The 23,546-nt window shown below is 35.1% G+C and overlaps 1 protein-coding gene across 3 annotated transcripts in view; it reads left to right on the forward strand.

The window, feature by feature from the left end:
* Nucleotides 1-23,546, forward strand: part of bel (ATP-dependent RNA helicase bel) — a 312,654-nt gene that overhangs the window by 199,794 nt on the left and 89,314 nt on the right. For all 3 annotated transcript variants that reach the window (XM_090413999.1, XM_090414000.1, XM_090414001.1), the window contains 2 exons: nucleotides 3,612-3,756; nucleotides 21,305-21,470. In XM_090413999.1, coding sequence (XP_090270125.1) covers nucleotides 3,612-3,756; nucleotides 21,305-21,470 — 311 coding nt within the window. The remainder of the gene's footprint in view (nucleotides 1-3,611; nucleotides 3,757-21,304; nucleotides 21,471-23,546) is intronic.

Here is a 23,546-nt window from a genome sequence, read left to right on the forward strand (position 1 = left end):
GCATATACATTTAAAAGAATTGACTAGCTGGGAGCATTTTTAATGTTACTCATATAGATATGAGTAAAGTGAATATTAGATCCAGCATTATTTCAAAGCCAAATGTAGAAACTACAAAAGTTTTGTAAAAATAAGTTGACCAGAGAGCTTACAGAAATACAGTCACAGGCATTCACATGTTGCCTTAGCGTGACGTACTCAGAAAACATAACGCTGCCCAAGCATCTATATATTCGCTTTATATTAGTCCATTTTGATAAGGTTTCAGTGGCCTGACAGTTGTTTTGAACTGGTTGGTTCTCCTCACAGATCAGGCAGAAACCTTAAGAGAGCAAAAACTCTTGTTCAGTACTAAGGAACTTGAAATGTTAAAGAGGCGTATTTTTTGTGAGCGAACTCTCAGTCAATATGTAAAGTATTTACTGAAATAAAGAGCCAAAGGATTCGGTTCAGCGATGCAAAATTATATAAGTGGATATTAGATCCAGCATTATTTCAAAGCTGAATGTAGAAACTATGAAAGTTTCGTAAAAATAAGTTGACCAGAGAGCTTACAGGAATAAACTCACTGGCATTCACAAGTTACCTTGGTGCCGACTACTTGGAAAACATAAATGCCGTCCAATTGTCTATATATTCGCTTTCCACTTATATAATTTTGCATCACTGAACTAACTAAATTTACTTAAAATAAAGAGCCTTTTGGTTCTTTATTTTAGTAAATTTAGATATGGTTGTTGATAGTCTGCACTAGTGAACTTTCACTACAAAAGACTTCCTTAGACTAATTTACTAGAATAAATACCCACAAGAAAAGTATTGGCATTTGTTACCATCAGGACCACTGAAAGTTGTGGTTATTGCATGTTATTTAATTAGTTTTATACCTTACAGACCATAAATTATTATTCCCTATTTCTGTACTACATCAAAGATGAATTTGAATTTATTTAATTATGGATAGTAAATTCTGAATTAGCTGAAATTTTACAAATAAACACATTTAAATTAATGTAATGATTCTGTTATTAATATGTTATGATGAATTCTTCCTCTTAGGTCTCATTTAGAACAATATATCAACCAAAAGAAAGTTATGTGAAGACAATCTTGTTTTTAACCATATTTCTCCAAAATGCATAAGTGTATTAGATTTATGTTGTCCATTTTCACTTTGATCTCCTTCATTTAGGTATATATTTTATATACAACTGCTTGGAAAGAAGTCAAAAGACACCATAGTGTAAGGAAAAACAGCCACCTTAAGATGTAAGACCTCCCTTCACTGCAATTACTGCAACAATCCTAAGGGCATACTTTCCACAAGCATACAATAGCAATCAGTGGGAATTTTGGACCATTCTTCCTGTAAACATCTAATGAGGTCCTGAACTGTCGTGGAACAGACATTTCTTGACCTTACCAGACACTCCATCCCACACTTTAGTAGGGTTGAGAACAGGCCTCTGTTTGGTTGAAGGGGGTGGCTAGTCAAGTGTGGTGACATTTGCATTCAAAACCATGCAGTTATAGCAGCATCCTTATGACATAGTGCATTCATTGTCTTGCTGAAAGAGACAGTAATCAATTCTGTAGAAAAGCCACAAAATAGGAAGCATCACATTATCCAGAATATTCAATTACCTCTCGGAGTTCAGTGTTTGTGGCACCACAAACTGAGGTTGAGGCCAAATCTGGAAAAACAGGACCATACCAATCACACCGCCACCTCCGAATTTCATAGTTGGCTTTATGCACTCTGGTAGGAAACGTTCATCGGGCATATGCCACACCCATATCCATCTGTCTCTTTGGAAGTGGGTGTAGCATGATTCATCATTCCATAACACAGCTTTCCATGCTTCTACTGTACACATTCTTTGCACCACTGAAGACGACTCTGCATGTTGGTTTGAGTAATGTGTGGATTGCATATTGCAGTCCTACCATGGAAACCCTTGCTGTGATCCTTGGTTTGGAATGTTTTTGCACAGATTTGTGTTCCAGTCGATGCCCACCAGAACTCCACACTCAATGTGCTGTCTGATGAATGGCAGTTTTACATATTATCCTTCATAGCACCCCTCGGTCATGTTCCTTGCAGTTGACTCCCTGCACTTGCATCTCAGTACAGTATCAATGATTGTTGACTTGGGATGTCACAGTTTTTCAACAGTTTGCCAAACAGATAGGCCTGCACATTTGGCATACTACCACAACACCTCTTTCAAATTCCATCGCTTCCCCTTCTCGTAGCCATTTTACCCAAACACAGTTGCCCTGACTTGGATCATATTCCTGATTTTAACTTTTTCATGTAGTACTATCATATCCTGCATACCCCACTGAATGCGCATGTCAAGGAATTTGATGATGACGATGCCAAACCAAGTTAATTGTGTCTTTGGTTAATTGGGGAGCCAGTTATTTGGGACAAATCTTAATGAACAAAACCAAATTGGGAAAACTACCAAAGTTTATTTCACTTGTTTGTTACAGCAAGCCGTTAATTTGGAACAGGAGACTGCAGCAATCAGTTCACTAAGTTAAAAATTGGTTTGAACGCTGTTTTGTATATAACTGGTTGGGTGTTTGACTAATTTCTCTCTTATTCCATATAAATTTATTCAGTTGAACTACCACACCAGCTCTGCAAATTCTGCTGTCTCTTTGCAAATTTAATTTGCCATCTCCACTAAAACTTATGCCTAAATAGCTGAAATGTTTTTTACTTGTTCTCCATTCAGGATGCAGTTGATGTTTTCAGTGTTTCCACCTGTTTTCATAGTCTTTCTCTTTATAATGCTGATTTTCATCCCAAATTTTTTACAGCAGTTATTCAATTAAGTTAGGGAATCCTGCATACTTGAACTGTATTTATTTACACGTATAACAACATCTGCATAAAAAGTATAGAGCTGAGATCAGTTGTCACTTCTAATCACTTAATAATTCCAATTCTTAACCTTCTGTGCAACTTATAGGCATGAATATTATTGTCGTTCCCATTTTGAAATCTGCCCATATCATTACTTGAAATTGACTCGCAAAGGATTTCATTCGATGTTTTGTATTGATCCTTCTATTGCTCCTTCCCTCCCTCCCTGATTGCCTAATTCCTGAATAAATCTTTCATATTTGGTAGGATGCCACCTGTTTTGGTCTTAGTCTCAGAAACACCAATCATGGTCTCATATTTATGCAGTTCTTTTGCTTGCTTCACTTCTTTTTCATTAATGCTTCTTACATTCATAGTGTTTACCTCTGGTTCTCTTGACATTTCCTTAGTTGAATTTTCACTATTCACCTTGATTGCTTGACAAACAGCAGGAATCTTATATATATAGCTGGGATTATAACAGATTACATATTTATTATGACAGCGGTATATAATTTTAGTTAGCACAATGTGACAGTAAGTACCAAGTTGGCATCCTGTTCTTGCTTATTCAATATTAGTTAGTTCTCTACATTCATTACACACTATATAGTAGTCTTTTCTTTATAGTTCTCTGATTTTGACATTTAGTAAATAAAATTACATTGCATATATATGTTATATTGTGTGCTTGATGGTAATACTGAAAATCCTCACTATCAACTATTTTCAGGTTCCTAGTATTGGATGAGGCTGATCGCATGTTAGATATGGGATTTGAACCTCAGATCCGTCGAATTGTTCTTGAAGATAAAATGCCACCTGTTGGGCAGCGACAAACTTTGATGTTTTCTGCCACATTTCCCAAAAAAGTTCAGGTAAGTTTATTTAATTTGTCTTGTTCTAATGTGTGTAGTAATTTACTTCTCTGATTTCTTTTAATGAATTTCCATTTATTTATTCAATTACTAAATAAAACATTTAACTCCCCCCCCCCCAGCAGGATTAACTGAGCAGCAGTATTAATTAGATTTACATGAAACAGAAAGATCATTGCATATAACCATTAAGAGAAACTTATAAGTGGATTTGCTAGGCTCAGTTGGCCATCTGAGGTCCCAATTCCAAGCTAACATTTAGATATTCTTACATCATTGTATTAAATATTAGGCTAGGGATACTGCAAAGATGACAGATACAACTCAGGGGATAATTGCAATGCTGAAATGCACATTGATATGTAAGAATAAGGAAGTTATTTTGTGTCTTTACAAGTCCTCGGTATGACTTTGCTTTGTCTGTAGTGCACAAATCTGGTTTCCAGGTTGAAGTAGATACTCTGTGAAGAGGGAGAAAGGAGCATATTAAAGATGATATTGGGACTATGAAAGATTATTAGGATAGAATAAGGATTTGTGAACTGCAGAGTAACAAACAGCAGAAAGAGGAGGGGGGGGGGGTAATATGATAGACCTACAAACATTTGAAAGTATATGCAATATCAGCAGATGGAACTTTTTATTTGTGGAAAGTGGGGGAAAGAACAAGGAAGACATCCATGAAAATTAAGAATCAGTGTAGTTAGAAAAGGCAAGCAAACTAGATTTTCCTCTCATAGAACAGTAAGTGAAAGAAATGACTGACTTCTGCAGGTTGAGTGCAGATAATTAATAGTGATCAGGAAGTTCTGTACAGAACACTATGACATTTATTATTTGTTATGTGCCATCGTTTTTGACTCTTGGTGATCTTGTGCACAAAGGCTCGCCATCCCACTCGGCCTCTTGTCCATTCTTTCAGCAGTTGTAAATTCCAGTTGGTGAGTTCTTTTATTTGTCCATCTAACTGTTTTGTGGTCTTCTTCTTCTTCTCATTCCCTCAATCTTCCCCAACATAACTTGTCTTTTCCAAACATTCATCAGCTCGCATAATATGTCCAAAGTACATCAACTTCTGTTTTACAATCATCGCCTCCAAAGAGCTTTCTCTCTCTCTCTTTATATATTTTCTAAAATCTTATTGGTCATTCTTGCAGTCCATGGGATTCTTAAGTCTCTTCCATACCCATAATTCAAATGAATCAATTCACTTTCTGTCTTTCTTCAATAATAAAGCTTTCACATCCGTACATCACTACTGGAAATGCCATTGCTTTGGCATTTCTAACTTTCATGGCCTTACACCTCTATCTTTCATAATTTTTGTCAGGTTTAACATACCTTTTTTCCCCTATAACTATTCTTTTAATTTCATCTCCACATTTACCATCATTTCTGATTCTGGACCCCAGTAAATCATAACTTTCAATCAACAATTTCTATTTTATCTCCCTCTATTATAAATTCATTTAAATTGTCAGAAGCCGTCACTTTTGTTTTGCTAATCTTTAAATTAAGCCCAGCTTTGTTACTTTTCCTCTGAACCAATAGAATTAACTGCTGTAGATCTTCCTTAGTTTCTGCTATGAGGGTTGTATCATCTGCATATCTTAAATTATTTATTTTTCTGCTGCAAATCATAATTCCAGCTGGATCTTTGTCTAAGTTAGCCATTCTCATAATATATTCATTATAAGTATTAAAAAGATAGGGTGATAGTATACAACCCTGTCGCACCCCCTTTTCCCACTTGAATACTGTTTGTTTCTCCTAAGACTGTTTTTACTGAAGCTTCTTGGTTGTCATACTGCTCTCTTATCAAGAGGATTAGATACTCAGGTATTCCCATTGATCTCATTACAATCCATAGTCTGCGATCCATGCAATCAAAGGCTTTCTTATAATCAAAAAACATGAATACTTCCTTCTGAAATTCTCTTGTTCTTTCCATAATCATCTCATGTTTGCTATTTGGTCTCTAGTTCCTCTGCCTCTCCTAAAGCCTGCCTGTTCTTGTCGCATTTCTCTATTCACATATAGGTCCAGCCTTTGTTTGATCACTTTCAGCATAACTTTCCTTGCATGTGAAATTAAAGTGATGGTTTTGTTATTCTCAGAATCTCTGGGATTTGGATGAATACTGATGTTTTTCAATCTCTAGGCCAGGTAAATTTTCATCTAAAACCTGTTGACAGATTTCAGCCAAAATATGTTCACTACTTCATCCCCAACTAGTCTCAATAATTTCACTGACTCTCCATCAGCTCTAGGAGCTTTTCCTTTTGGCAGCTGTTCCATTGCTAATATTGCTTCACTTTTCATGCGTTCCTCAACAAATCCTCTACATGCTCTTTCCATCTTTTTTCACTTCTTCCATCAGACATTTTTCCGAATTACTTTTTACACCTCCTAATATAGGGATAAACTTCCCTGTAACATTGTTTATATTTCTAAACAGATCACTTGTTCTATCCATAATATTTCTTTCTTCAATTTTCTTGCACAATTTGTTTAGATGTTTTCCCTTTTTCTAGCCTGTCTCTGGAAATCTGCATTCCGTTAACCCTTTCTTTATTTCTCTGAAATTTAATTTTTCTTCTTTCCTCTGCTATTTGAATAGCTTCTTCTGACAACCATTTACAATCTTTCTTTCTTATTGCTTTATTTAGTCTTTTTTGCTGCTTCTATGACTGTATGCATTTTGTTTCTTTCCATGGTTCTTCTAAATCTCTTGCTGTCTTCTCTAAACTTTTTAATTTTTTTCTGACTTCTACTTTAAATGCTTTAACTTTAAATTTATATGATTGAAATCAAATATGTTATTGTCCTTTTGTTTCTTCTTAGATCTTAATTTCAATTTAACTTCAGCAATCAATAATTCATGATCTGTCCATAATTAATTCATAGTCTGCACCAGGTAGTGTTTTTGCTGATTGGATAGTATTTCTCTGCCTTCTGCTGGCAACTATATAATATGTCTGATTTCTGTATTCTCCATTAGGCCCTTTCCTTAATGCATAGCATTATACGTCCTCAAGGTGATGTGCTTTGCATTATGGGAGATACTAAGGCAAGTGTTGAGAACTTTTACCACGAGTTGCCCCAGTCCTGAAAGTACTTCAGGCACAAACTTTGTTTGCTAACACTTGGATAAGGATAAAACCCAATATATAATTAATCTTCTTTTATGTTGTTGAAAGCAAGTGTTTGCAATAAAGCAACAATTCTCAACACAAAACTCCAACATTCTTTCTCCTTAATTCCTTACTCCCAAACTAAATTTACCAGTCAAGTCTCATTCTTCTTTTTCTCCCATACCAATTAATACAAATCCCTAACCATTCCAATCACTTAATATCAGGAGAAATTTTGTTTTATCACTACTGTGTACTACTTGTTGCATGCTGCTGCTGTAAAATTCTTCGACGTCATCTTCACTTGAATCTGTAATGTGTGTATACACCTGTATGAGTGTAACAGTCACTGGATATGACTTTATTCTGATCAGAATTATTCTATCAAACACTAGGTTGTAACCCAAAATGTATTTTCTATATTCTCTTCTAACTATGAATGCTGCTCCATTTCTTCGAAGGTTTTATGTTCAGAGTAATACATCATGAAATCATTGGTATCAAAGTGACCCATTCCCCTGTCCATCTCAGTTCACTGATTCCTAATATTTGAACTTGAGTTCTCATTTCCTTCTTTACCAGTTCCAGTTTTTCTTGATACATGCTGCTTACATTCCATGTTCCTATTTTATGTAAATCAGCAAAGAGGAGGCATATTCTTCTGAGATTAACTCTGTCAGAAGTTGAACTTCCAGATGGCTTTGATCCAGCTTCATCATTCTTGTTAACTTCACTGGAAGTTCCTCTATGCTCTTCTCCAGTATCCATTTCAGTGCCTTACAACATGGGTGTCCTATCTTCTAGCACTATATCACAGTAATTTAAGCCTCTGTTCATAAGATTTTCTTGGCAAAATATATACAGAAGTGGGTTACCATTGCCTTCTTCTGTGTTTGTTTGACCTACTAGATAAGGCAAATACCTGGGAGAGAAGATAGTCCCATGCAAAAGACAATGAAAAGTAATAATGGGGGATGACGGAAATATTGGGAGATGAAGGAGCAAGAAGGAAGGAAAGAGGAGTAGGCACAAGTCTACATATAATATCTTCTTCTTCTTCTCTTCCGTCTAAGATGGGTTGAGTCTTCTCTTGAGCAGGATCTTCCAGTCTTCTCTATTCCTTGCTGTTCGAAAAAGTTCCTAATATGTTCTGCATCCCAAGATGTTCTTTATTAATTTCAGCCAGGTAATTCTTGGTCTTCCAGGTCTTCTTTTTTGAGTTGGAAAAGTATTGATTAGGATGTTAGGAAGTCTGACTGTGTCCATGCATACAGTGTGTCAAAACCATCTGTTATTGTTTTCTAATTTTTTCTATTATTGTCTTTTTATACAATAGTTCTTGTCTGACTGTGATGTTTGTTTTCTTTTCTATCCAACTTGTTCTATTTATTTTTCTTAAGCATTTCATTTCAAATGCCAGCAGTTTTTTCTCCTCTTTTTTTAACTGTCCACGCGTCTGCTCCATAGATGACTGTTGGTATAATTATTGCTTCATATAATTTGATTTTGCCTTGCTTAGATATCTTGTTTGTTTTCCAGATTTTCTGTAATTTTCCCATGTTGGTCCATCCTATTGCTATTCTGTGTTTGATTGTTTTGAGTTCATCTATTGTTTCTGTTAGTTTTGATCTAAGGTATATGAAGTTGTCTACTTGTTCTATTTGTTCTCCGTTTAGGGTGACTGAGATGGTAGTTCTGTTCCTCCCTATTTTCGTCACTTTTGTCTTTTGTATATTTGTTGTCATGTCATATGTTTTACACGTTTCGTTTAGCTTGTTGATCAACTTTTGTAGTTCATTTGGGGTTTTTGCAAGAAGGACGAGATCATCTGCATATTTGGTATTATTTATGTTTAAACCATTGACATTGATTCCAGGCTCATTGTCTATTGCCTTCTGTACAACTTCTTCTAGATATATGTTGAATAGGCATGGGGATAATGGGCATCCTTGCATTACTCCTTTTTGGATCTCTATGGGTTCTGTTGTGAGTGTGTCCTTTTTAATTATTGCATTTGTCTTAGAGTAATATTTTATCAGAAACTGTATTATATATTTGTCTATTGCTTTTTCTAGTAGAATTTTAAGATGTTATCGAAAGTTTGTTTAAAGTCCACAAAACAACAATATAGTTCTTTTATGGTCTTCCCAGCTGAGTTGGTGCAATGTGAAAATTTGGTCTATTATTGAATAGTTTCCTCGGAAACCAGCTTGTTCTATGCCTATCATTTCTTCATAGGTGTTTTTTAATCTATTTTGTATAATTCTTATGAATATTTTATAGGTGTCTGGGAGAGTAAATTGATTGGTCTGTAATTTCTGCAGTCTCTTTTGTCTCCTTTCTTGTATATTGGGATGATCTTTCCAGTTCTCCAGTCATCTGGGATCTCTCCTGTTTGTAGTATTTTATTGAATAGGGTTTTCACTATATAATTTAATGAAATTACAATGTACTAGGATATACATTAAAATAAATTTTAATATATTTCAATATTTCGGCAACGTCACGTTGCCATTTTCAAGAACTTAGGAACAAGACACGTGCACGTAGGCACAACAAAACAGTAAATGAGGAAGAAGTCTGAAGCTATTATTTCTCCTAAAGTCTCATGCAGCCAAATATGGCTGCATGAGACTTCCTCAAATTTGGGAAACCTACATCAGAAGACCTCCAGCCCAATCGCCCAAGTATACCAACATTGCCCGCTAGAGGCGTCAGGCTTTAGGAGAAATAATAGCTTCAGACTTCTTCCTTATTTACTGTTTTGTTGTGCCTACGTGCACGTGTCTTGTTCTTAAGTTCTTGAAAATGGCAACGTGGCGTTGCCGAAATATTGAAATATTAAAATTTATTTTAATGTATATCCTAGTATGTTGTAATTTCCTTAAATTATATAGTGAAAATGCATAACCAACGTCTAAGCCTTTCCACGAGAATTGAATAGGGTTGTTAAATATTTTATTGATATGCTGCCTCCATATGACCACAGTTCAGTAGGGATAGTATCAATGCCTGGTGCTTTATTGTTTTTCATCTGTTTTATTGCGTATAAAATTTTTGGGTGATCATTATTTTCTTCTATTGTTGACATTGTAGTTTTGTTTCCTTGTTGGAAGATGGTCTTAAAATGGTTTGACCAGATTTTTCTTATATATTCAATATTCCCGGTTTCAGTCATGTTGTTTATCATTGTTACTGCTTTTGCTGAGAATTCCTTTGTAATTTCTCTTACAGTATCATGGAAGACTTTTAGGTTGTTTTGTTGGTATGCTTCTTGGCATTTCTTAGCTTTTTCTTCTAACCATTTTTCTTTGGCTTTTTTGCATAGGTTATCAACTTTATTTTTTAGTTCTCTGTATTTATCTCTATTCTCTTCATTGTTTTGTTGGTTTAAAAGTATCTTGGCCTCTGTTTTCTCTTCTATGGTAGCTATGATTTATTGGCTAATCCACTGTTTGTTTATTTTGGGTTTGGAACCTAGAGTGTCTTTTGCAATTGATAACACTGTTTCTTTTCCTTCTTCCCAGTATTTTCTGCTGTTCTGGAAGCTGGAGGGTTTTAATTTCAAGCACATCTGTTCTAAAAATAGACTTCTGCTTGCACTATCTTTTCATTTTGATAGGTTGATGTTTTCTTCTTTTCTGATATTATTTCTCCTTTCTTTACATTGTTTACTGATCTTTTCCATTGTTTGTTTATGATGATATAGTCTATGCAGTTCTTTATATTACCATCTGGGGATGTCCATGTATATTTATTATTAGGACGTTGATAGAACAATGTGTTTGTAATCATTAGATCGTTTGCTTTACATAAGTGGAGTAATTGTTCTCCTCTGTCATTAAGCTCTCCATATCCAAATTTCCCCATCACATCTTTTTTGTCTGCTGTGAACTGTCTTATTTTAGCATCAAAATCTCCTATCACTATCATGGGTTCTCTATTTTTGGGATTATCTATTTCCTGTTGTAATTCTTCATAGAAATTTTCTGTTTCTTCCTCTGAATGGTTACTGTCTGGTGCATATATTTGGATTATTTTAATTGTTCGACCTTTTTCTTTTGCTTGAAGTTTGGCTGTTATTATTCTAGGAATATAATATAACAGATTTAATTATATGAAATAAGGCATGGTCCAGCATCAGGTACTTCGGGATTGCCACTCCTATACTCACTAAAGTGGGCCCTTGAGGTACATACATAAGTATTAAAGATAGGATCTGACCAATATCTTCTTAAGAGCACATTGCAATTGAGGCTTTGAAAATATATTTCAATGCTGATACTGCTGGAGCCTTTCTTCTATTTTTTTTCATATGTACTGTATTCTTTTATTATGTGGTTTTTTCTGGAACTAATCTACTGTGCAAATGGAGAATTGGACACACACACAGTAGATTGCGGTTAATTGGGAATCAATTAATCAGAGCAGCTGTTTATTTGGGAGAATAAATTTGAAGAATGGGAACAATTTGAGAATATAACCCAAAGTTACTTCGCTTATTTTTGCCACCTTGCCGCTTTATAGGGACAGTGGCTGTTGCACATGTAGTGAGTTGTATAGAGAGTGTTGCTGTCGCTCAGTTCCTTGATAGAGTAGAGGATTACATATTTTGATAGTGCACTGATTCTACTCACAATGACTGATAGGTAGCATACCTTTGATTAAAACAGGTGTGTGCTAATTTTTTTTTTTTTTTAACAAAAAGTGTAGCAATTTAATTTTTCCATTTTTATAAGGCCTATGTCAAGATGCCAAAGAAAGATCGAATGCTAGCAGATAAAATCATCTTACTTGACAAAATAAAAAGGCAACTATCTAATACCAGTCAGCTGGCAGAGATAACTGATGTTCCAAAATCTACAATTGCACGTTTGTTAGGTAGCATGACAAATTGTGAGATGAATGGACTTTGTTTGATGAACAACATGGAAAAATCCCAAAAACAGAAGTGAGGAGGCTCTCAATCAATGGTTCTCCGTTGTAACTGCATGAGGCATGTGTGTTAATGTTCAAATGTTAAAAAGTTAGCTAGAAAGCTTGGCCATGTGAGCGTTCAAGTTACAGATGGTTATCGTGATGGAAAACCAGACATGAAATACAATTTAAGAAGGCACACGGTGAGAAAGACAGTACTGAACAGTGGAAATCAACTAAACTACCTGAATTGCTGCAGAAGTTTAGTCCTGATGAAATCTATGATGTTGATGAAACAGGTCTGTTTTACCGTGCCATACCAGACAGTTCCCTTAGCTATAAACTTGCCACACTGTTGGATTTAAAAAAAAAAAAAAAAAAAGAGCAATGGATCACATTATCATGGTATGCTGCTGTAACATGTTGGGAAGTGACAAATGGAAGCTGTTGGTTATTGGAAAAAGCACGCAAAGTCTTGATGCTTTGAAGGACTTAGAATGGACAGTTTGTCAGTACTGTATTATGCCAACAAGAACGCATGGATGACTTATGTTATTTTTCGGGAATGGCTAATGAGTTGGGATGCAGAACTGCAATGAAATTCAAGAAAAATTCTTCTACTTCTGGAATTGAGAATGTGCCACACTCTCAATTAGATTGTTTGAAAAACATTCAACTTGAATTTCTTCTTGCTAACACCACGTCCCTTGTACAGCCCCTGGACATGGGAATCATGAAACAGTTGAAGAAAATCTACTGCTATCATCTTCCACGGCCAAAGAGATCAGTATAAAGGTTACCGTTTTACAGGCAGCACAATTTGTTGCAGATAGTTGCTGAGAAATAAGCAACAAAACAATTTAAAACTGCTTTGCTCATCATGGTTTTAAGAATTCAGACCAGGAAATGCCAGATATTACTGATAATGAAAATGAAATCATTTTGGAACTGCAACATGTCAGAAAGTACAAAGAGTTTTTATGCATTGACAGTATCCTTCAATGTTAGAATGAAAATGAAGATTGCAAGAATGTGATTGTTGAACAAATTACAATGAACCATCTAAAGACCCTGAAAGATAAGGATGACACCTGAATATGATGGAGTGACTAACCAGGAAATTTATTTCTGAATTACAATGCTACTTTATGCAAGAAGGCATTGAAGGCAGTCCTTTATCTGAATTAGATACCTGTGCTGATTTTGTTCAGTTGCAATCTAGAAAGGGAGCACGTCAGAGTACACTTTATAAATTTCTCCAAAATAATTTTTAGGCAAAATATGCTTCTCTGATAGATACCTACATATAATTAGCCTCTTTAGGGATACTGACACATGTGCACGTTTATTTATTTTTATTTTTTTTAATAAATAAAAAAACAAAGGTATTTGTTTTTTTATTTATGAAATAAAAACTGAAAGTTTTGTCTATTTATAAACATTTTTATTTTTTATATATATTAGCTTTTTCCATAAAATTTCACATAATTGAGAAGCTGCTTAATTGGGACAAAGTGTTCTAGTCCTGATGTGTCCCAATTAAGTGGAATCTACTTTTTTAAGTGTGATTTTTTTTTCTTTTAAATCCTTTTGGGTGTGTTGATTGCTGATAGTGAGACATGAATCTAAGTAAATATTTGATAAAAATATATACTTCTTTTTATTACAGTGGACAGTTTTTGAAATGGGAAGTTAAATCCAACAAATTACTAGAATGAAATAAGACCATTACATTGTTTTTAGTTTACAATTGAGAATTACTTACAAGGTCAATGTTTCCTTAATTTATAATACTGCAGCCAATAGAACTGGCTACTGATCTATGTGAAGTGTTTATTTTATGCACTTTAGGGCGACTTTGCATAATTAGCATGAATCTTTGAATTCTTTGTACCAGAAGAAGTTTATTTAATTTGCTAATTTGAGATTGCAAAGCATCTCTTCAGATGGAGTGGCATGTCAAATGATTCCTTGTCAGTGCTGGTTAAATTATAAGATTATCATTCAATTTGAGAGAGACTAACTTCATTCATGCATAATTAGGGAACTTTTATGTATTGTACAGTGTGGAGCTGCTTCAAATTAATTTATAGCTAATTAATATGCATTATTTATCAGTGTTATCAAACTGTAGAGAAAATTATTCTAGAAAGTGTATATTTACACGTGTGTGTATGTGTATATATATATATATATATATATATAGAAGTGACCGTAGAAGATATTTTGGTGATATAGAGATTTTATCATAGTTAATATGCAGATCACATATGTTCATATGTAAGGAAAGGCTTAGGTTACATTCATTATTCATAATAATGCTTAACAGTATAACCAACGGAAAAAATACATTTATTAAACTAACTAATATTTTGTTATCTGTGCAGAGTGATAACTGTGACAGGCACACAGCACTAAGTGTAGAAACAATTTCAATTGCAATTAACACCTAATGTTTTCATATGGTGCTCTGTATGTGTCAGATAACTGCAAAGTTAATTTAGAGAAGTCCAGCTATTAGTTCTTAAAATGATCTTTGGTAAATTAATGCAGTCATTACTTATTAAGGTTGGGAGATTGCTTCATAGCTGATGCTGATTTTAAGAATAGCCTTTCAGTCCTGACTATTTTAATATACGAGGGATGTCCAGAAAGTAAGTTCCGATATGCTGTCAGAGAAACAAAAATATACTTACAAAAAAAAAAAAAAAAACTTTGTTGGAAATTAAAGTAGACATCTACATAATTTCCGCCATTGTTCAGGCACTTATCATGACAGGGCACCAAGAGTTGTATACCTTCATCGTAGAAGGTTGCCATCTGTGACACAAACCATGTATTGACTGCTTCTTTGACCTTGTCGTCGTCTTGAAACCGCTGGCCACCAAGGAAAGATTTCAGATGTTTGAACAGGTGAAAGTCATTTGGTGCAAGGTCAGGACTATATGGAGGATGATGGGATTGTTCTCAACCGAAGGTGGCGAGAAGTTGTTCTGTTACACGTTTTCATTGCGTGTTCTCCATAAACCTCAATAATTTGCTAATGAATTTCAGCTGCTTTATTGTTCCTCACATTCAAAAAACAGATAACTGACCCAATTTCACATGCAGTGGGAGATTAGATTTTCTTAGACATTATAAACACACACTAAGAAGCATACACACTGTGAGAATGTCTGAAAATGGCTTGCTAATGAATCAGCAAACTCAGCACGCATGCACACCATTGTGATCACAGCTTCCGTGAAAATATTTAAAAACGGAACTTACTTTCTGGACATCCCTCGTATATGTTTTTCTCCATCTGATCCTATGCTAAGGAGTATACAGAGTATGATCTGCCAGTCCTGACTTAGCATGTAGATGATCTCGGATGTAAATTTTGTGTTCTCCAAAACAGGTGTTAACTGATCTACCGGTCTGTCCAAAGTAGTCTAAACTGCCTGCACAAGTAACTTTGTACAGCATTATTATGAATGGACCATTTCAGTTTGCTGCCCAAGTATGTACTTGTTGACCTTCATTTGTTGTGTAGAAGACCTAAGCTTTCCTTGCTTCTTAACATTCTTTGTCTCAATGGCTCATATAGTAGATACATGTAAACAGTAGATTTTGTAAATTTTCAGTTTTTTTTCCAGAACAGTATCTGGTGGCTTTCGGCTGATGCAAAATATGCAGATCTTCGGGAAGTTTTTGGTATTGAAACCACATTATAATATAAATAAGGAGTTTATTAAAAATAAGCAATTAAACCTGACAAGTTTCGCACATCATAAGACTTACTTCATCAGGGGTAGTGGAACATGAAAGTTTTACAGAACAAAAGCGTATTAACAATTAATTACACTTTTTTTTTTTTTTTTGATGTTTTTGATAGCTTTAGCTTAACAACTGTTAAATATAATTGATAAACCAGAATGCAACTGATAAATTCGTTATTGTATGCCTTTTGGAACATTGCTTGTGTTACTATCATGTTCTGTGGTATCACACATGCTATATCCTAGGTCATCATCATCATCATCAAATTCCTGCCATGTACCCTCAAGGGGTGTACAGGATATGACAGTACTACATGAAAAAAATTACATCATTACTAACTTCCTATCTACAATTTTCCTCCAAATCGGTCTGTTACTTGTCAAGACTCCAACATTATCAGATCTTATATTTCTATCGTCTAAGGCACTTTGTACCGTATCAATCCACCTATATCTTGGTCTTCCTCTGGGTCGTTTTCCTGCCAACCTGGCAGAGAACACTTGTTTTGCTAATCTTTCCTCTCCCATTCTATTTAAGTGACCATACCATCTGAGATTAGCTCTGCTAACGCATTCCTGGATGCTGACAATGTCAAGTTCTTTCCTAATATCCTCATTTTTAATATGATATTGCCATTGATGCCATCTGTTCACGCCTCTAATCTTTCTCAGTACTCTCATATCTGCGGTCTCTAGTCTTTGGTCAAGTGTTTTACTTCTGACCCAGCTCTCAGATCCATAAGTTAAAATTGGTTTGAACACAGTCTTGTATACAGCTAATTTAGTGTTCTGACTAATTTCTTTCTTATTCCATATGAATTTATTCAATTGACTTCCCATGATACCAGCTTTGCTGATTCTGTTATCTATTTCTATATTTAGTTTACCATCTTCAGTAAAAATTGTGCCTAAGTAGCTGAAATGTTTTACTTGTTCCACAGGTTCTCCATTCACAACACAGTTGACATTTTCAATGATTCTGCCTATTTTCATTGTCTTTGTCTTTTTATTGCTGACCTTCATACCATATCTATTACAACAGCTATTCAATTTAGTCAGAGAATCTTGCAGACTTGTAGCGGATTTATTTAGAAGTATAACATCATCTGCATAAAGCAAAGAGCTGACATTAACATCTCCAATTTTGATATCAGGTTTAATACCACATTCCTTCATAATGTGATCCATATAGATAATGAATAACAGAGGGGATAATGTACATCCTTGTCTCACACCAGATTTAACATTAAACCATCTTCCTGTACTTCCTTCAATTCTAACTGCTGACTCACAACTCAAAGTATTGCTTGATATAATGCCCCATTGACACCATATAAATGCAGCGTATTGAATAGCTTCTCTCTTGGCACCTTGTCATATGCCTTTTCCAAATCGACAAAACTTAAATACAGATCTTTGTTATATTCCCATGCTTTCTCGACTATTTGTCGTAAAGTGAAAATCTGATCCTGACAGCCTCTATTTGGCCTGAATCCAGCTTGTTCTTCACCAAGCTTTTCTTCCACAATTCTTCTCAACCGTTTCTCAAGTATACTTGCATAGATCTTGCCAGGAACACTCAGTAGGGAAATACCTCTGTAATTTTCACATTCAGTTTTATTTCCCTTTTTATATATGGGTACTATGAGAGCTCTACTCCAATCATCGGGAATTCGTCCCTCTGTCCAGGCTTTCTGAACTATGCAGTGCAGCCACTGTAAGACTCTTATACCACCATACTTCAGCATTTCTGGTCGAATATCATCTACTCCTGCTGCCTTTCCACATTTCAAGTCTTTGATGGCTTTTTCTACTTCAAGTATGGATATGTATTCCTGACTGCATGCCTGGTCAGTGTTTTTTATCTCTGTGCTGTCATCACTGCTTGTTTCATTTAGCAGTTTTTCAAAGTAATTACTCCATACTTCAAGGATATCTTTTTCTCCTGTTTTCATTTCACCTTTATCATCTCTAATTCCTTTTACAGCACTCTTTCCTCCATTCCTAAGCTTCTTCAACAACCTCCAGAATATTTTGCCACCTTCTTGATATTTATTTTCTATATTCTTGCCAAAGTCCTCCAATGACTTTTGTTTAGCTAGTTTTACACACTGCTTAGCTTTCTTACATTTGTCTCTGTATTCTGTAAGAGTAAAAGCTGACTTATTTGCCAGGAACTTTTGATATGCTTTCTTCTTTTCCTTCACTGCCTCTTTAACTTCCTGTGTCCACCAGGGAGTTCTGATTTTTTTATCTTTGCACACAACCTCACCACATGCCTCTCTGGCAGAATCAATCAATGTTTCCTTCAGAGTTTGCCACTGAATCTCCAAGGTTTGATTCCTGTTCTCAAACTCTTTCATTTTCTTTTCAATAATATTTCTGTATTTTAGTCTACAGTTTACATCTGAGAGCTGCTCAACTTTTATTCGCTTTAAAACTTTCTTACATGTTATTCTTTTCAATATGAAATTCAATTTTATCCTACTCAAGACTAAATAGTGATCACTTCCAATTTCAAATCCTCTGTACACTCTGGTGTCCTGCACCAGGGAGAAAACATCACTATCAACAATAACATAGTCAATGAGACTTTTCTTATTCCTAGCCTCTTCTCTCCATGTGAATTTGTGCACATTTTTATGTTGGAACATGGTGTTAGTAATAACCAGTCCATGTCCTGAGCAGAAATCCAACAGATATTTGCCATTATTATTAGCTTTGCTCTTTTCTCCAAATTTCCCCAAAATATTTTTGTATGTCTCACAATCATTTCCTACTCTACTATTTAGATCCCCAACAAGGACCAACTTTTCCTTTTTCATTGTGTCAGTTGCTTTTTCTAAAGCCTCAAAAAATTCCTCCACTTCTACCTTAGTAGAACCTTCTGTGGGACCATAGGCACAAATAAGTCTCATTGTCCAGTTCCCCATTCTCATATTTGCCCACATTACTCTACTTGAGACTGACTGCCATTCAAGAAGATTAGCCTCGTATTTTGTGTTGAATACTATGGCTACTCCTTCTTTTCCTTGATTGTTATTGCCTGAATATAACATTTTGTATTTATTGCTCAGAAAGATCTCACCAGTTTTGGTCTTTTTTGTTTCAGTCACCCCTATTATGTCGATCTGGTACTTATCTAATTCCTCAGCTAGCTCCATTTCTTTGCCATTCAGGCTTCTTATGTTGATAGTACCGATCTTTAACTCTGGTGATGTTGAGTTGGGGTTTGTTTTCAGATTTGTTCCAGTAGCTGACTTTTCGCTGTTCGCCCTGGTTCCCTGGCGAAAACAACGGGGGCCTTGTTTAACCGGGCGACACCCCAGCCGGCATGAAATTTTTTATGTTGTACCATCATTTTTTATTTTGGTTTAACCAATAAGAATACAATTTGGTCGGCTAAATCCCAAATTGCCAGCCCATCCTCATTCGTTCAGTATCAAAGTAGATACCCAACAGGGTGCACCACGAGAAGGTGAGGATTGGACATTAGGTCAGAAGCCCTGGTCGGTTCTCCGCATTCCTTTAAAGGCTATGAGAGGAGACCTCCACAGTTATACAGCTTTGACCCTTAAGCACCCCTATATCCTAGGTCTATAGCAGTTAAATTTTTGATGAAAGCAGACCATACTTGATGTAAAATCAAGCCTTGATTTTTATTGCATTGTGTAGGGATCCTAAGCATTTGTGAGGCTTCTTTAAATTTTCTTGTAAAACTTACATGTAAATATGCAGATCTTGTGTAGAGGAGTGAACCTTTATTCATATCAATTTTATTTCATGTTGCTTCAAAAATGTTGTGCTAAATGGGGTCCCCTTTTCCTGGCCATTTGAGACTACTACACATACCAGTCACTGAATTAAAAACTTATTTAATACCATGCTGTGCCTCCTTTAGCCTGAATTACAGCACATAAGCGATTGGTCATAGATTCCACAAGGTGTTGGAGTGCATCTACACGTACAATTTCCAGGCATTCACCAGACATTCCTTTAACTGGCTCAGATTTGGTGGAAAAGGACTTTTCTCTCAGATATATTTTTCTAATATGTCCCAATTGTGAAATACATTTTCATTGGGATTTGGATCCAGGTTTTTGTGGTGGCCAGAGAAGATGGTGGAAGTTGCTGCTATGCTTGCTGAACTAAACTTGTGTAATGGACAGTAGCATTGTTGTTCATGAAACAACCATCACCTGCTGGAGAAAAAGTCAACATTGCAGGATGAATTTGATTGGCAACAATGTATTCCTTGGAGACAACACTCGACCTTCCAGCAATATCAGGGATGTGTGCCATTCCTAGCAGAACATTCCTCACACCACGACACCAATTCCAGAACCTTGAGTTGTGTTTACAAGGCAAGCTGGGTTCATTGCTTCATGGGGCTCCTGCCAAACTGTCTGCCTACCATTGCAGAACAAGGTGTACTGTGACTCATCAGAACATGACTTTTTTAATCCAGTGTCCTGACACTGCTCTAGACAAATTTTCCAGTTTTTTTGCAGAAACCAGTGGTTTCTGTAAGCAGGCGAATGCCAATACCAATCGTCTTCGATTCCCTGCGCATAGTCAATAAGATATGTGGGTCATGAACAGCCTTCATAAAATGCTTTGGTCAGTTGCGACAAACAGGATGTTCTTTGTCCATACAAGCTTTTTCAGATCACAACAATTTCATTCCTAAAAGACTGTCTCTTGGTGGAATGACACGGTTCTTCTCTAAGACAAACAGTGTGGGTTATTTTTCCACTGATTAAACACCCAGGATATCTTGCCTTTTGAGAAACCTGTCAGCTCTGCTCTTTTCAACATTGTGGCTCCAGCCAGACTGGTAACCATAATAAGCCCTTTATCAAACTTCAAAGGATCCTTTGTTTTTCTCATTGTGATCAACACTATTGATGATTAGTGACAGCAGCATTCTTAAATAATTGCCCAGAATATATGGTGATGCATATAACCAAGTATTTTACACATATGCTGTGTTAGTGATGTTTACGTACATAAAGATTCCTCATGTGTTTAGCCTACGTTATCTGAAAAAAAATTTTGAAAACCGATATAAAAATAAAGTGAGCTATGTACTGTGGAAATGGGAGGGGTGGCAACTGCAACTTAGAGAGATTGTTTTAATTGTTGAGAATTTATTCTGAGATTTTGAGCTATAACATAACAGCAGCAAAACTAATTAGAAAAATAAATAAATACATTTTACAACATTTATTATTTTTCTGTTTGCTTGAGCTATGATCCTTGTAGAGAAATAGAATCCTGTTTTGCTTGCAGCAGGAAGCAAAAATATGCAGTTTTCTATGCTAATGATTATTAATCCAAATGTTAGCTAGTGTTTTCATTTCTTTTCTGAAGAGGATCAACATAATTTTTCACTTGAAGTTGCACCAGAAGCAAACTTATTCATGTGATGTCTTCATTAGAAACAAACAGTAGATGCATTTGTAACATAATGGTGGCTTATCATTATGTGGATTAGTGATAATTACCATGTATTCCTAAAATATTTTTGATGGCTGCAAATGGGCATTTTATGACCCTGATATAAACATTGTAATTTGCTGTTCCTTGAAATGAGTATTGTTTTTAGTAGTGAGGATGTTAATTCTGTAGAATAGTTCTATAAATGCTGATGTGGTCATTTTTTTATTGCTGAGAGATTATGCAAATTTATTTCTAAAACACCTTGATATTAATTCACCATGTACTTATTTTCAGGAGCTAGCAAGAAAGTTTTTAGAAAACTACATATTTTTAGCTGTTGGACGTGTTGGTAGTACATCAGAAAATATTACTCAGAAGATTGTGTGGGTAGAGGAACATGATAAGCGATCCTTTCTTTTAGATCTTCTGAATGCTGCAGGTCTCAAGAATGGCAACCCTGGTAAATATATGAATTTAATCATTACTAGAATAAAGTGTGCTAAAGGTATATAGCCCCTGAAAATAAAACTGAATATGTATAGCAAAGTGGTTTTCATGAAATATCAATGTCCATTCAGAATAAAATTTAGTTTGTGCAGCACTTTACATGCATGGCATCGAGCAGCTTGGTATCATTATAGAAAAAGATAAGGAATTAATCATGAGTATCATTAGGCATGTTACGTGCATCTCTACATTGTCATGTAAACTCTCTATTTGATTGCTGGCTTAGGAGAGGTCTTTAATGTTACACTTGTTAATGACTTCCAGATGTCATTCCTTGATTTCTATTTAGTGTGCCTTTTGAGTGAATGAACTTGGAGGACTCTTTACCTGTCGAAGTAATAAATGAAGAGACTGCATGTAACATACCTAATGATACTCATGGTTAACCTATCATTCCAGTCTTTTCAGCTTATAAATATTAACTGCTGTTGGAAAAAATTTTTTTGTCAGTTTTTACTTATGTTAAGCAACCTCCCAATGACACCATTAACCATAGACGGTGAAACATGTAGAATAAATACATCTACATAAATAAAATAAAAAATGTATAAGAGTTAAAACTTGTTATTTATCATTCAAGAAAATTTCTCGTAGTGAAGAGCATAAAATGAATTGTCTTGACAGGGAGACAAAGAAACAGATACATTCTGTAGAAAAGCTTAAATGCAATAAAGTATCTTTTTCCAACAGACTCAATTTTTTGCAAAATTGCAGAGATAACGCTACAGTCCCTGCATTTTTAAGAATCAAAGAAAATATACATGCTTCCAAAGCACAGAGGATATATAGAAGTGTAAGTTTTGCTCTTTTGCAAGCCAAAATACAAAAATCTAGATCACTTATTTTCAACTGAGCAAAAAGCATATCACCTATAATTTAGGTGTTCTGAAGCATGAGTTTTTAACATAATAGTTGGGAAGCTATTGTTGGAACCAGATGATATGGAAACTTTTGAGCAGTCTTATTTTACCACTTTAAAACCCAAAATTTTCTCACATACGTCAACATTTGTAATTAGTTACTCAAACAGCATGAACCTATCGAATTCACCATCAAATTCACCAGCACAGAAGTACATTTTACTTGAAAGTAAAATGTACTTCTGTGCTGGTTACATTTATCACATGCTTTTATCTCCTTTGACAGCCATAGGTATCATTAGCATTCTTAAAAGAGTGCCATCTATCTGCTCAGGTGAACAAATGCAAAAAAAAAAAAATTACTGAAATGTTAGCAGCACATTCATAAATAATTATTATAACAAAAAGAAAAAAAAAGTGTACAGAAATATCCCTTAATGAAACGCTTCAATTTTGCAAGAGATAGTGTTCCGATTATAGCTTGAAAGCATTTTGCTCATTACTTTACTTTTAATAGCTATTTTCACAGCCAATATTGTAGAGTACAAGAGGAGAGAGAGAGTATAATAAAGTGATCACTATGTTACAAATGTGAGGGTATGCTGAAAAGTTGTGATAATCACCATAAAGGAATTTAAGGTAGAACCTCAATTGAGGTGTATCAACTTTTCAGCCCCCTCGTATACTTAAAAAGAATATTAGAAAGATAAACATAATAACAACCTGAATACTACTTTTAAACCTTTGGTAAAAATAAAATTAAAAAAAAAAAAACTCTCCAGCAATTCTAAAAATTCCCTCTACCATTTACTAAAATAAAGAGCCAAAAGGCTTCACTTTGGCGATACAAAATTATATAAATTAAGTGGATGTTAAATCCGACATCATTTTAAATTCAAATACAGAACTATAAAAGTTTCGTGCAAAAATTGACCAGAGAGCCTGCGGGAATACACTTGTCACCATACTAAGAGTTGCCTTAGCCGAACCTTTTAGGAAACACAAACACTCAAAGCGCCCATATATTCGCCTCTAATTGATCCATTTTGATAAAGTTTCACTAGTCTGACAGCTGTTTCAAACTCATTTGTTTCCGTCAAAGACCAGGCAGAAACTTATGAGAGCAAAAACTCTCAAACGAGTTTGAAATTTTTAATAAACCAGTCTTG

This window comes from Typopeltis vanoorti, chromosome 24, assembly GCF_054136105.1.
Source record: "Typopeltis vanoorti isolate ZY-2024b chromosome 24, IOZ_Tvanoo_1.0, whole genome shotgun sequence".
NCBI classification, from domain to species: Eukaryota; Metazoa; Arthropoda; class Arachnida; order Uropygi; family Thelyphonidae; genus Typopeltis; species Typopeltis vanoorti.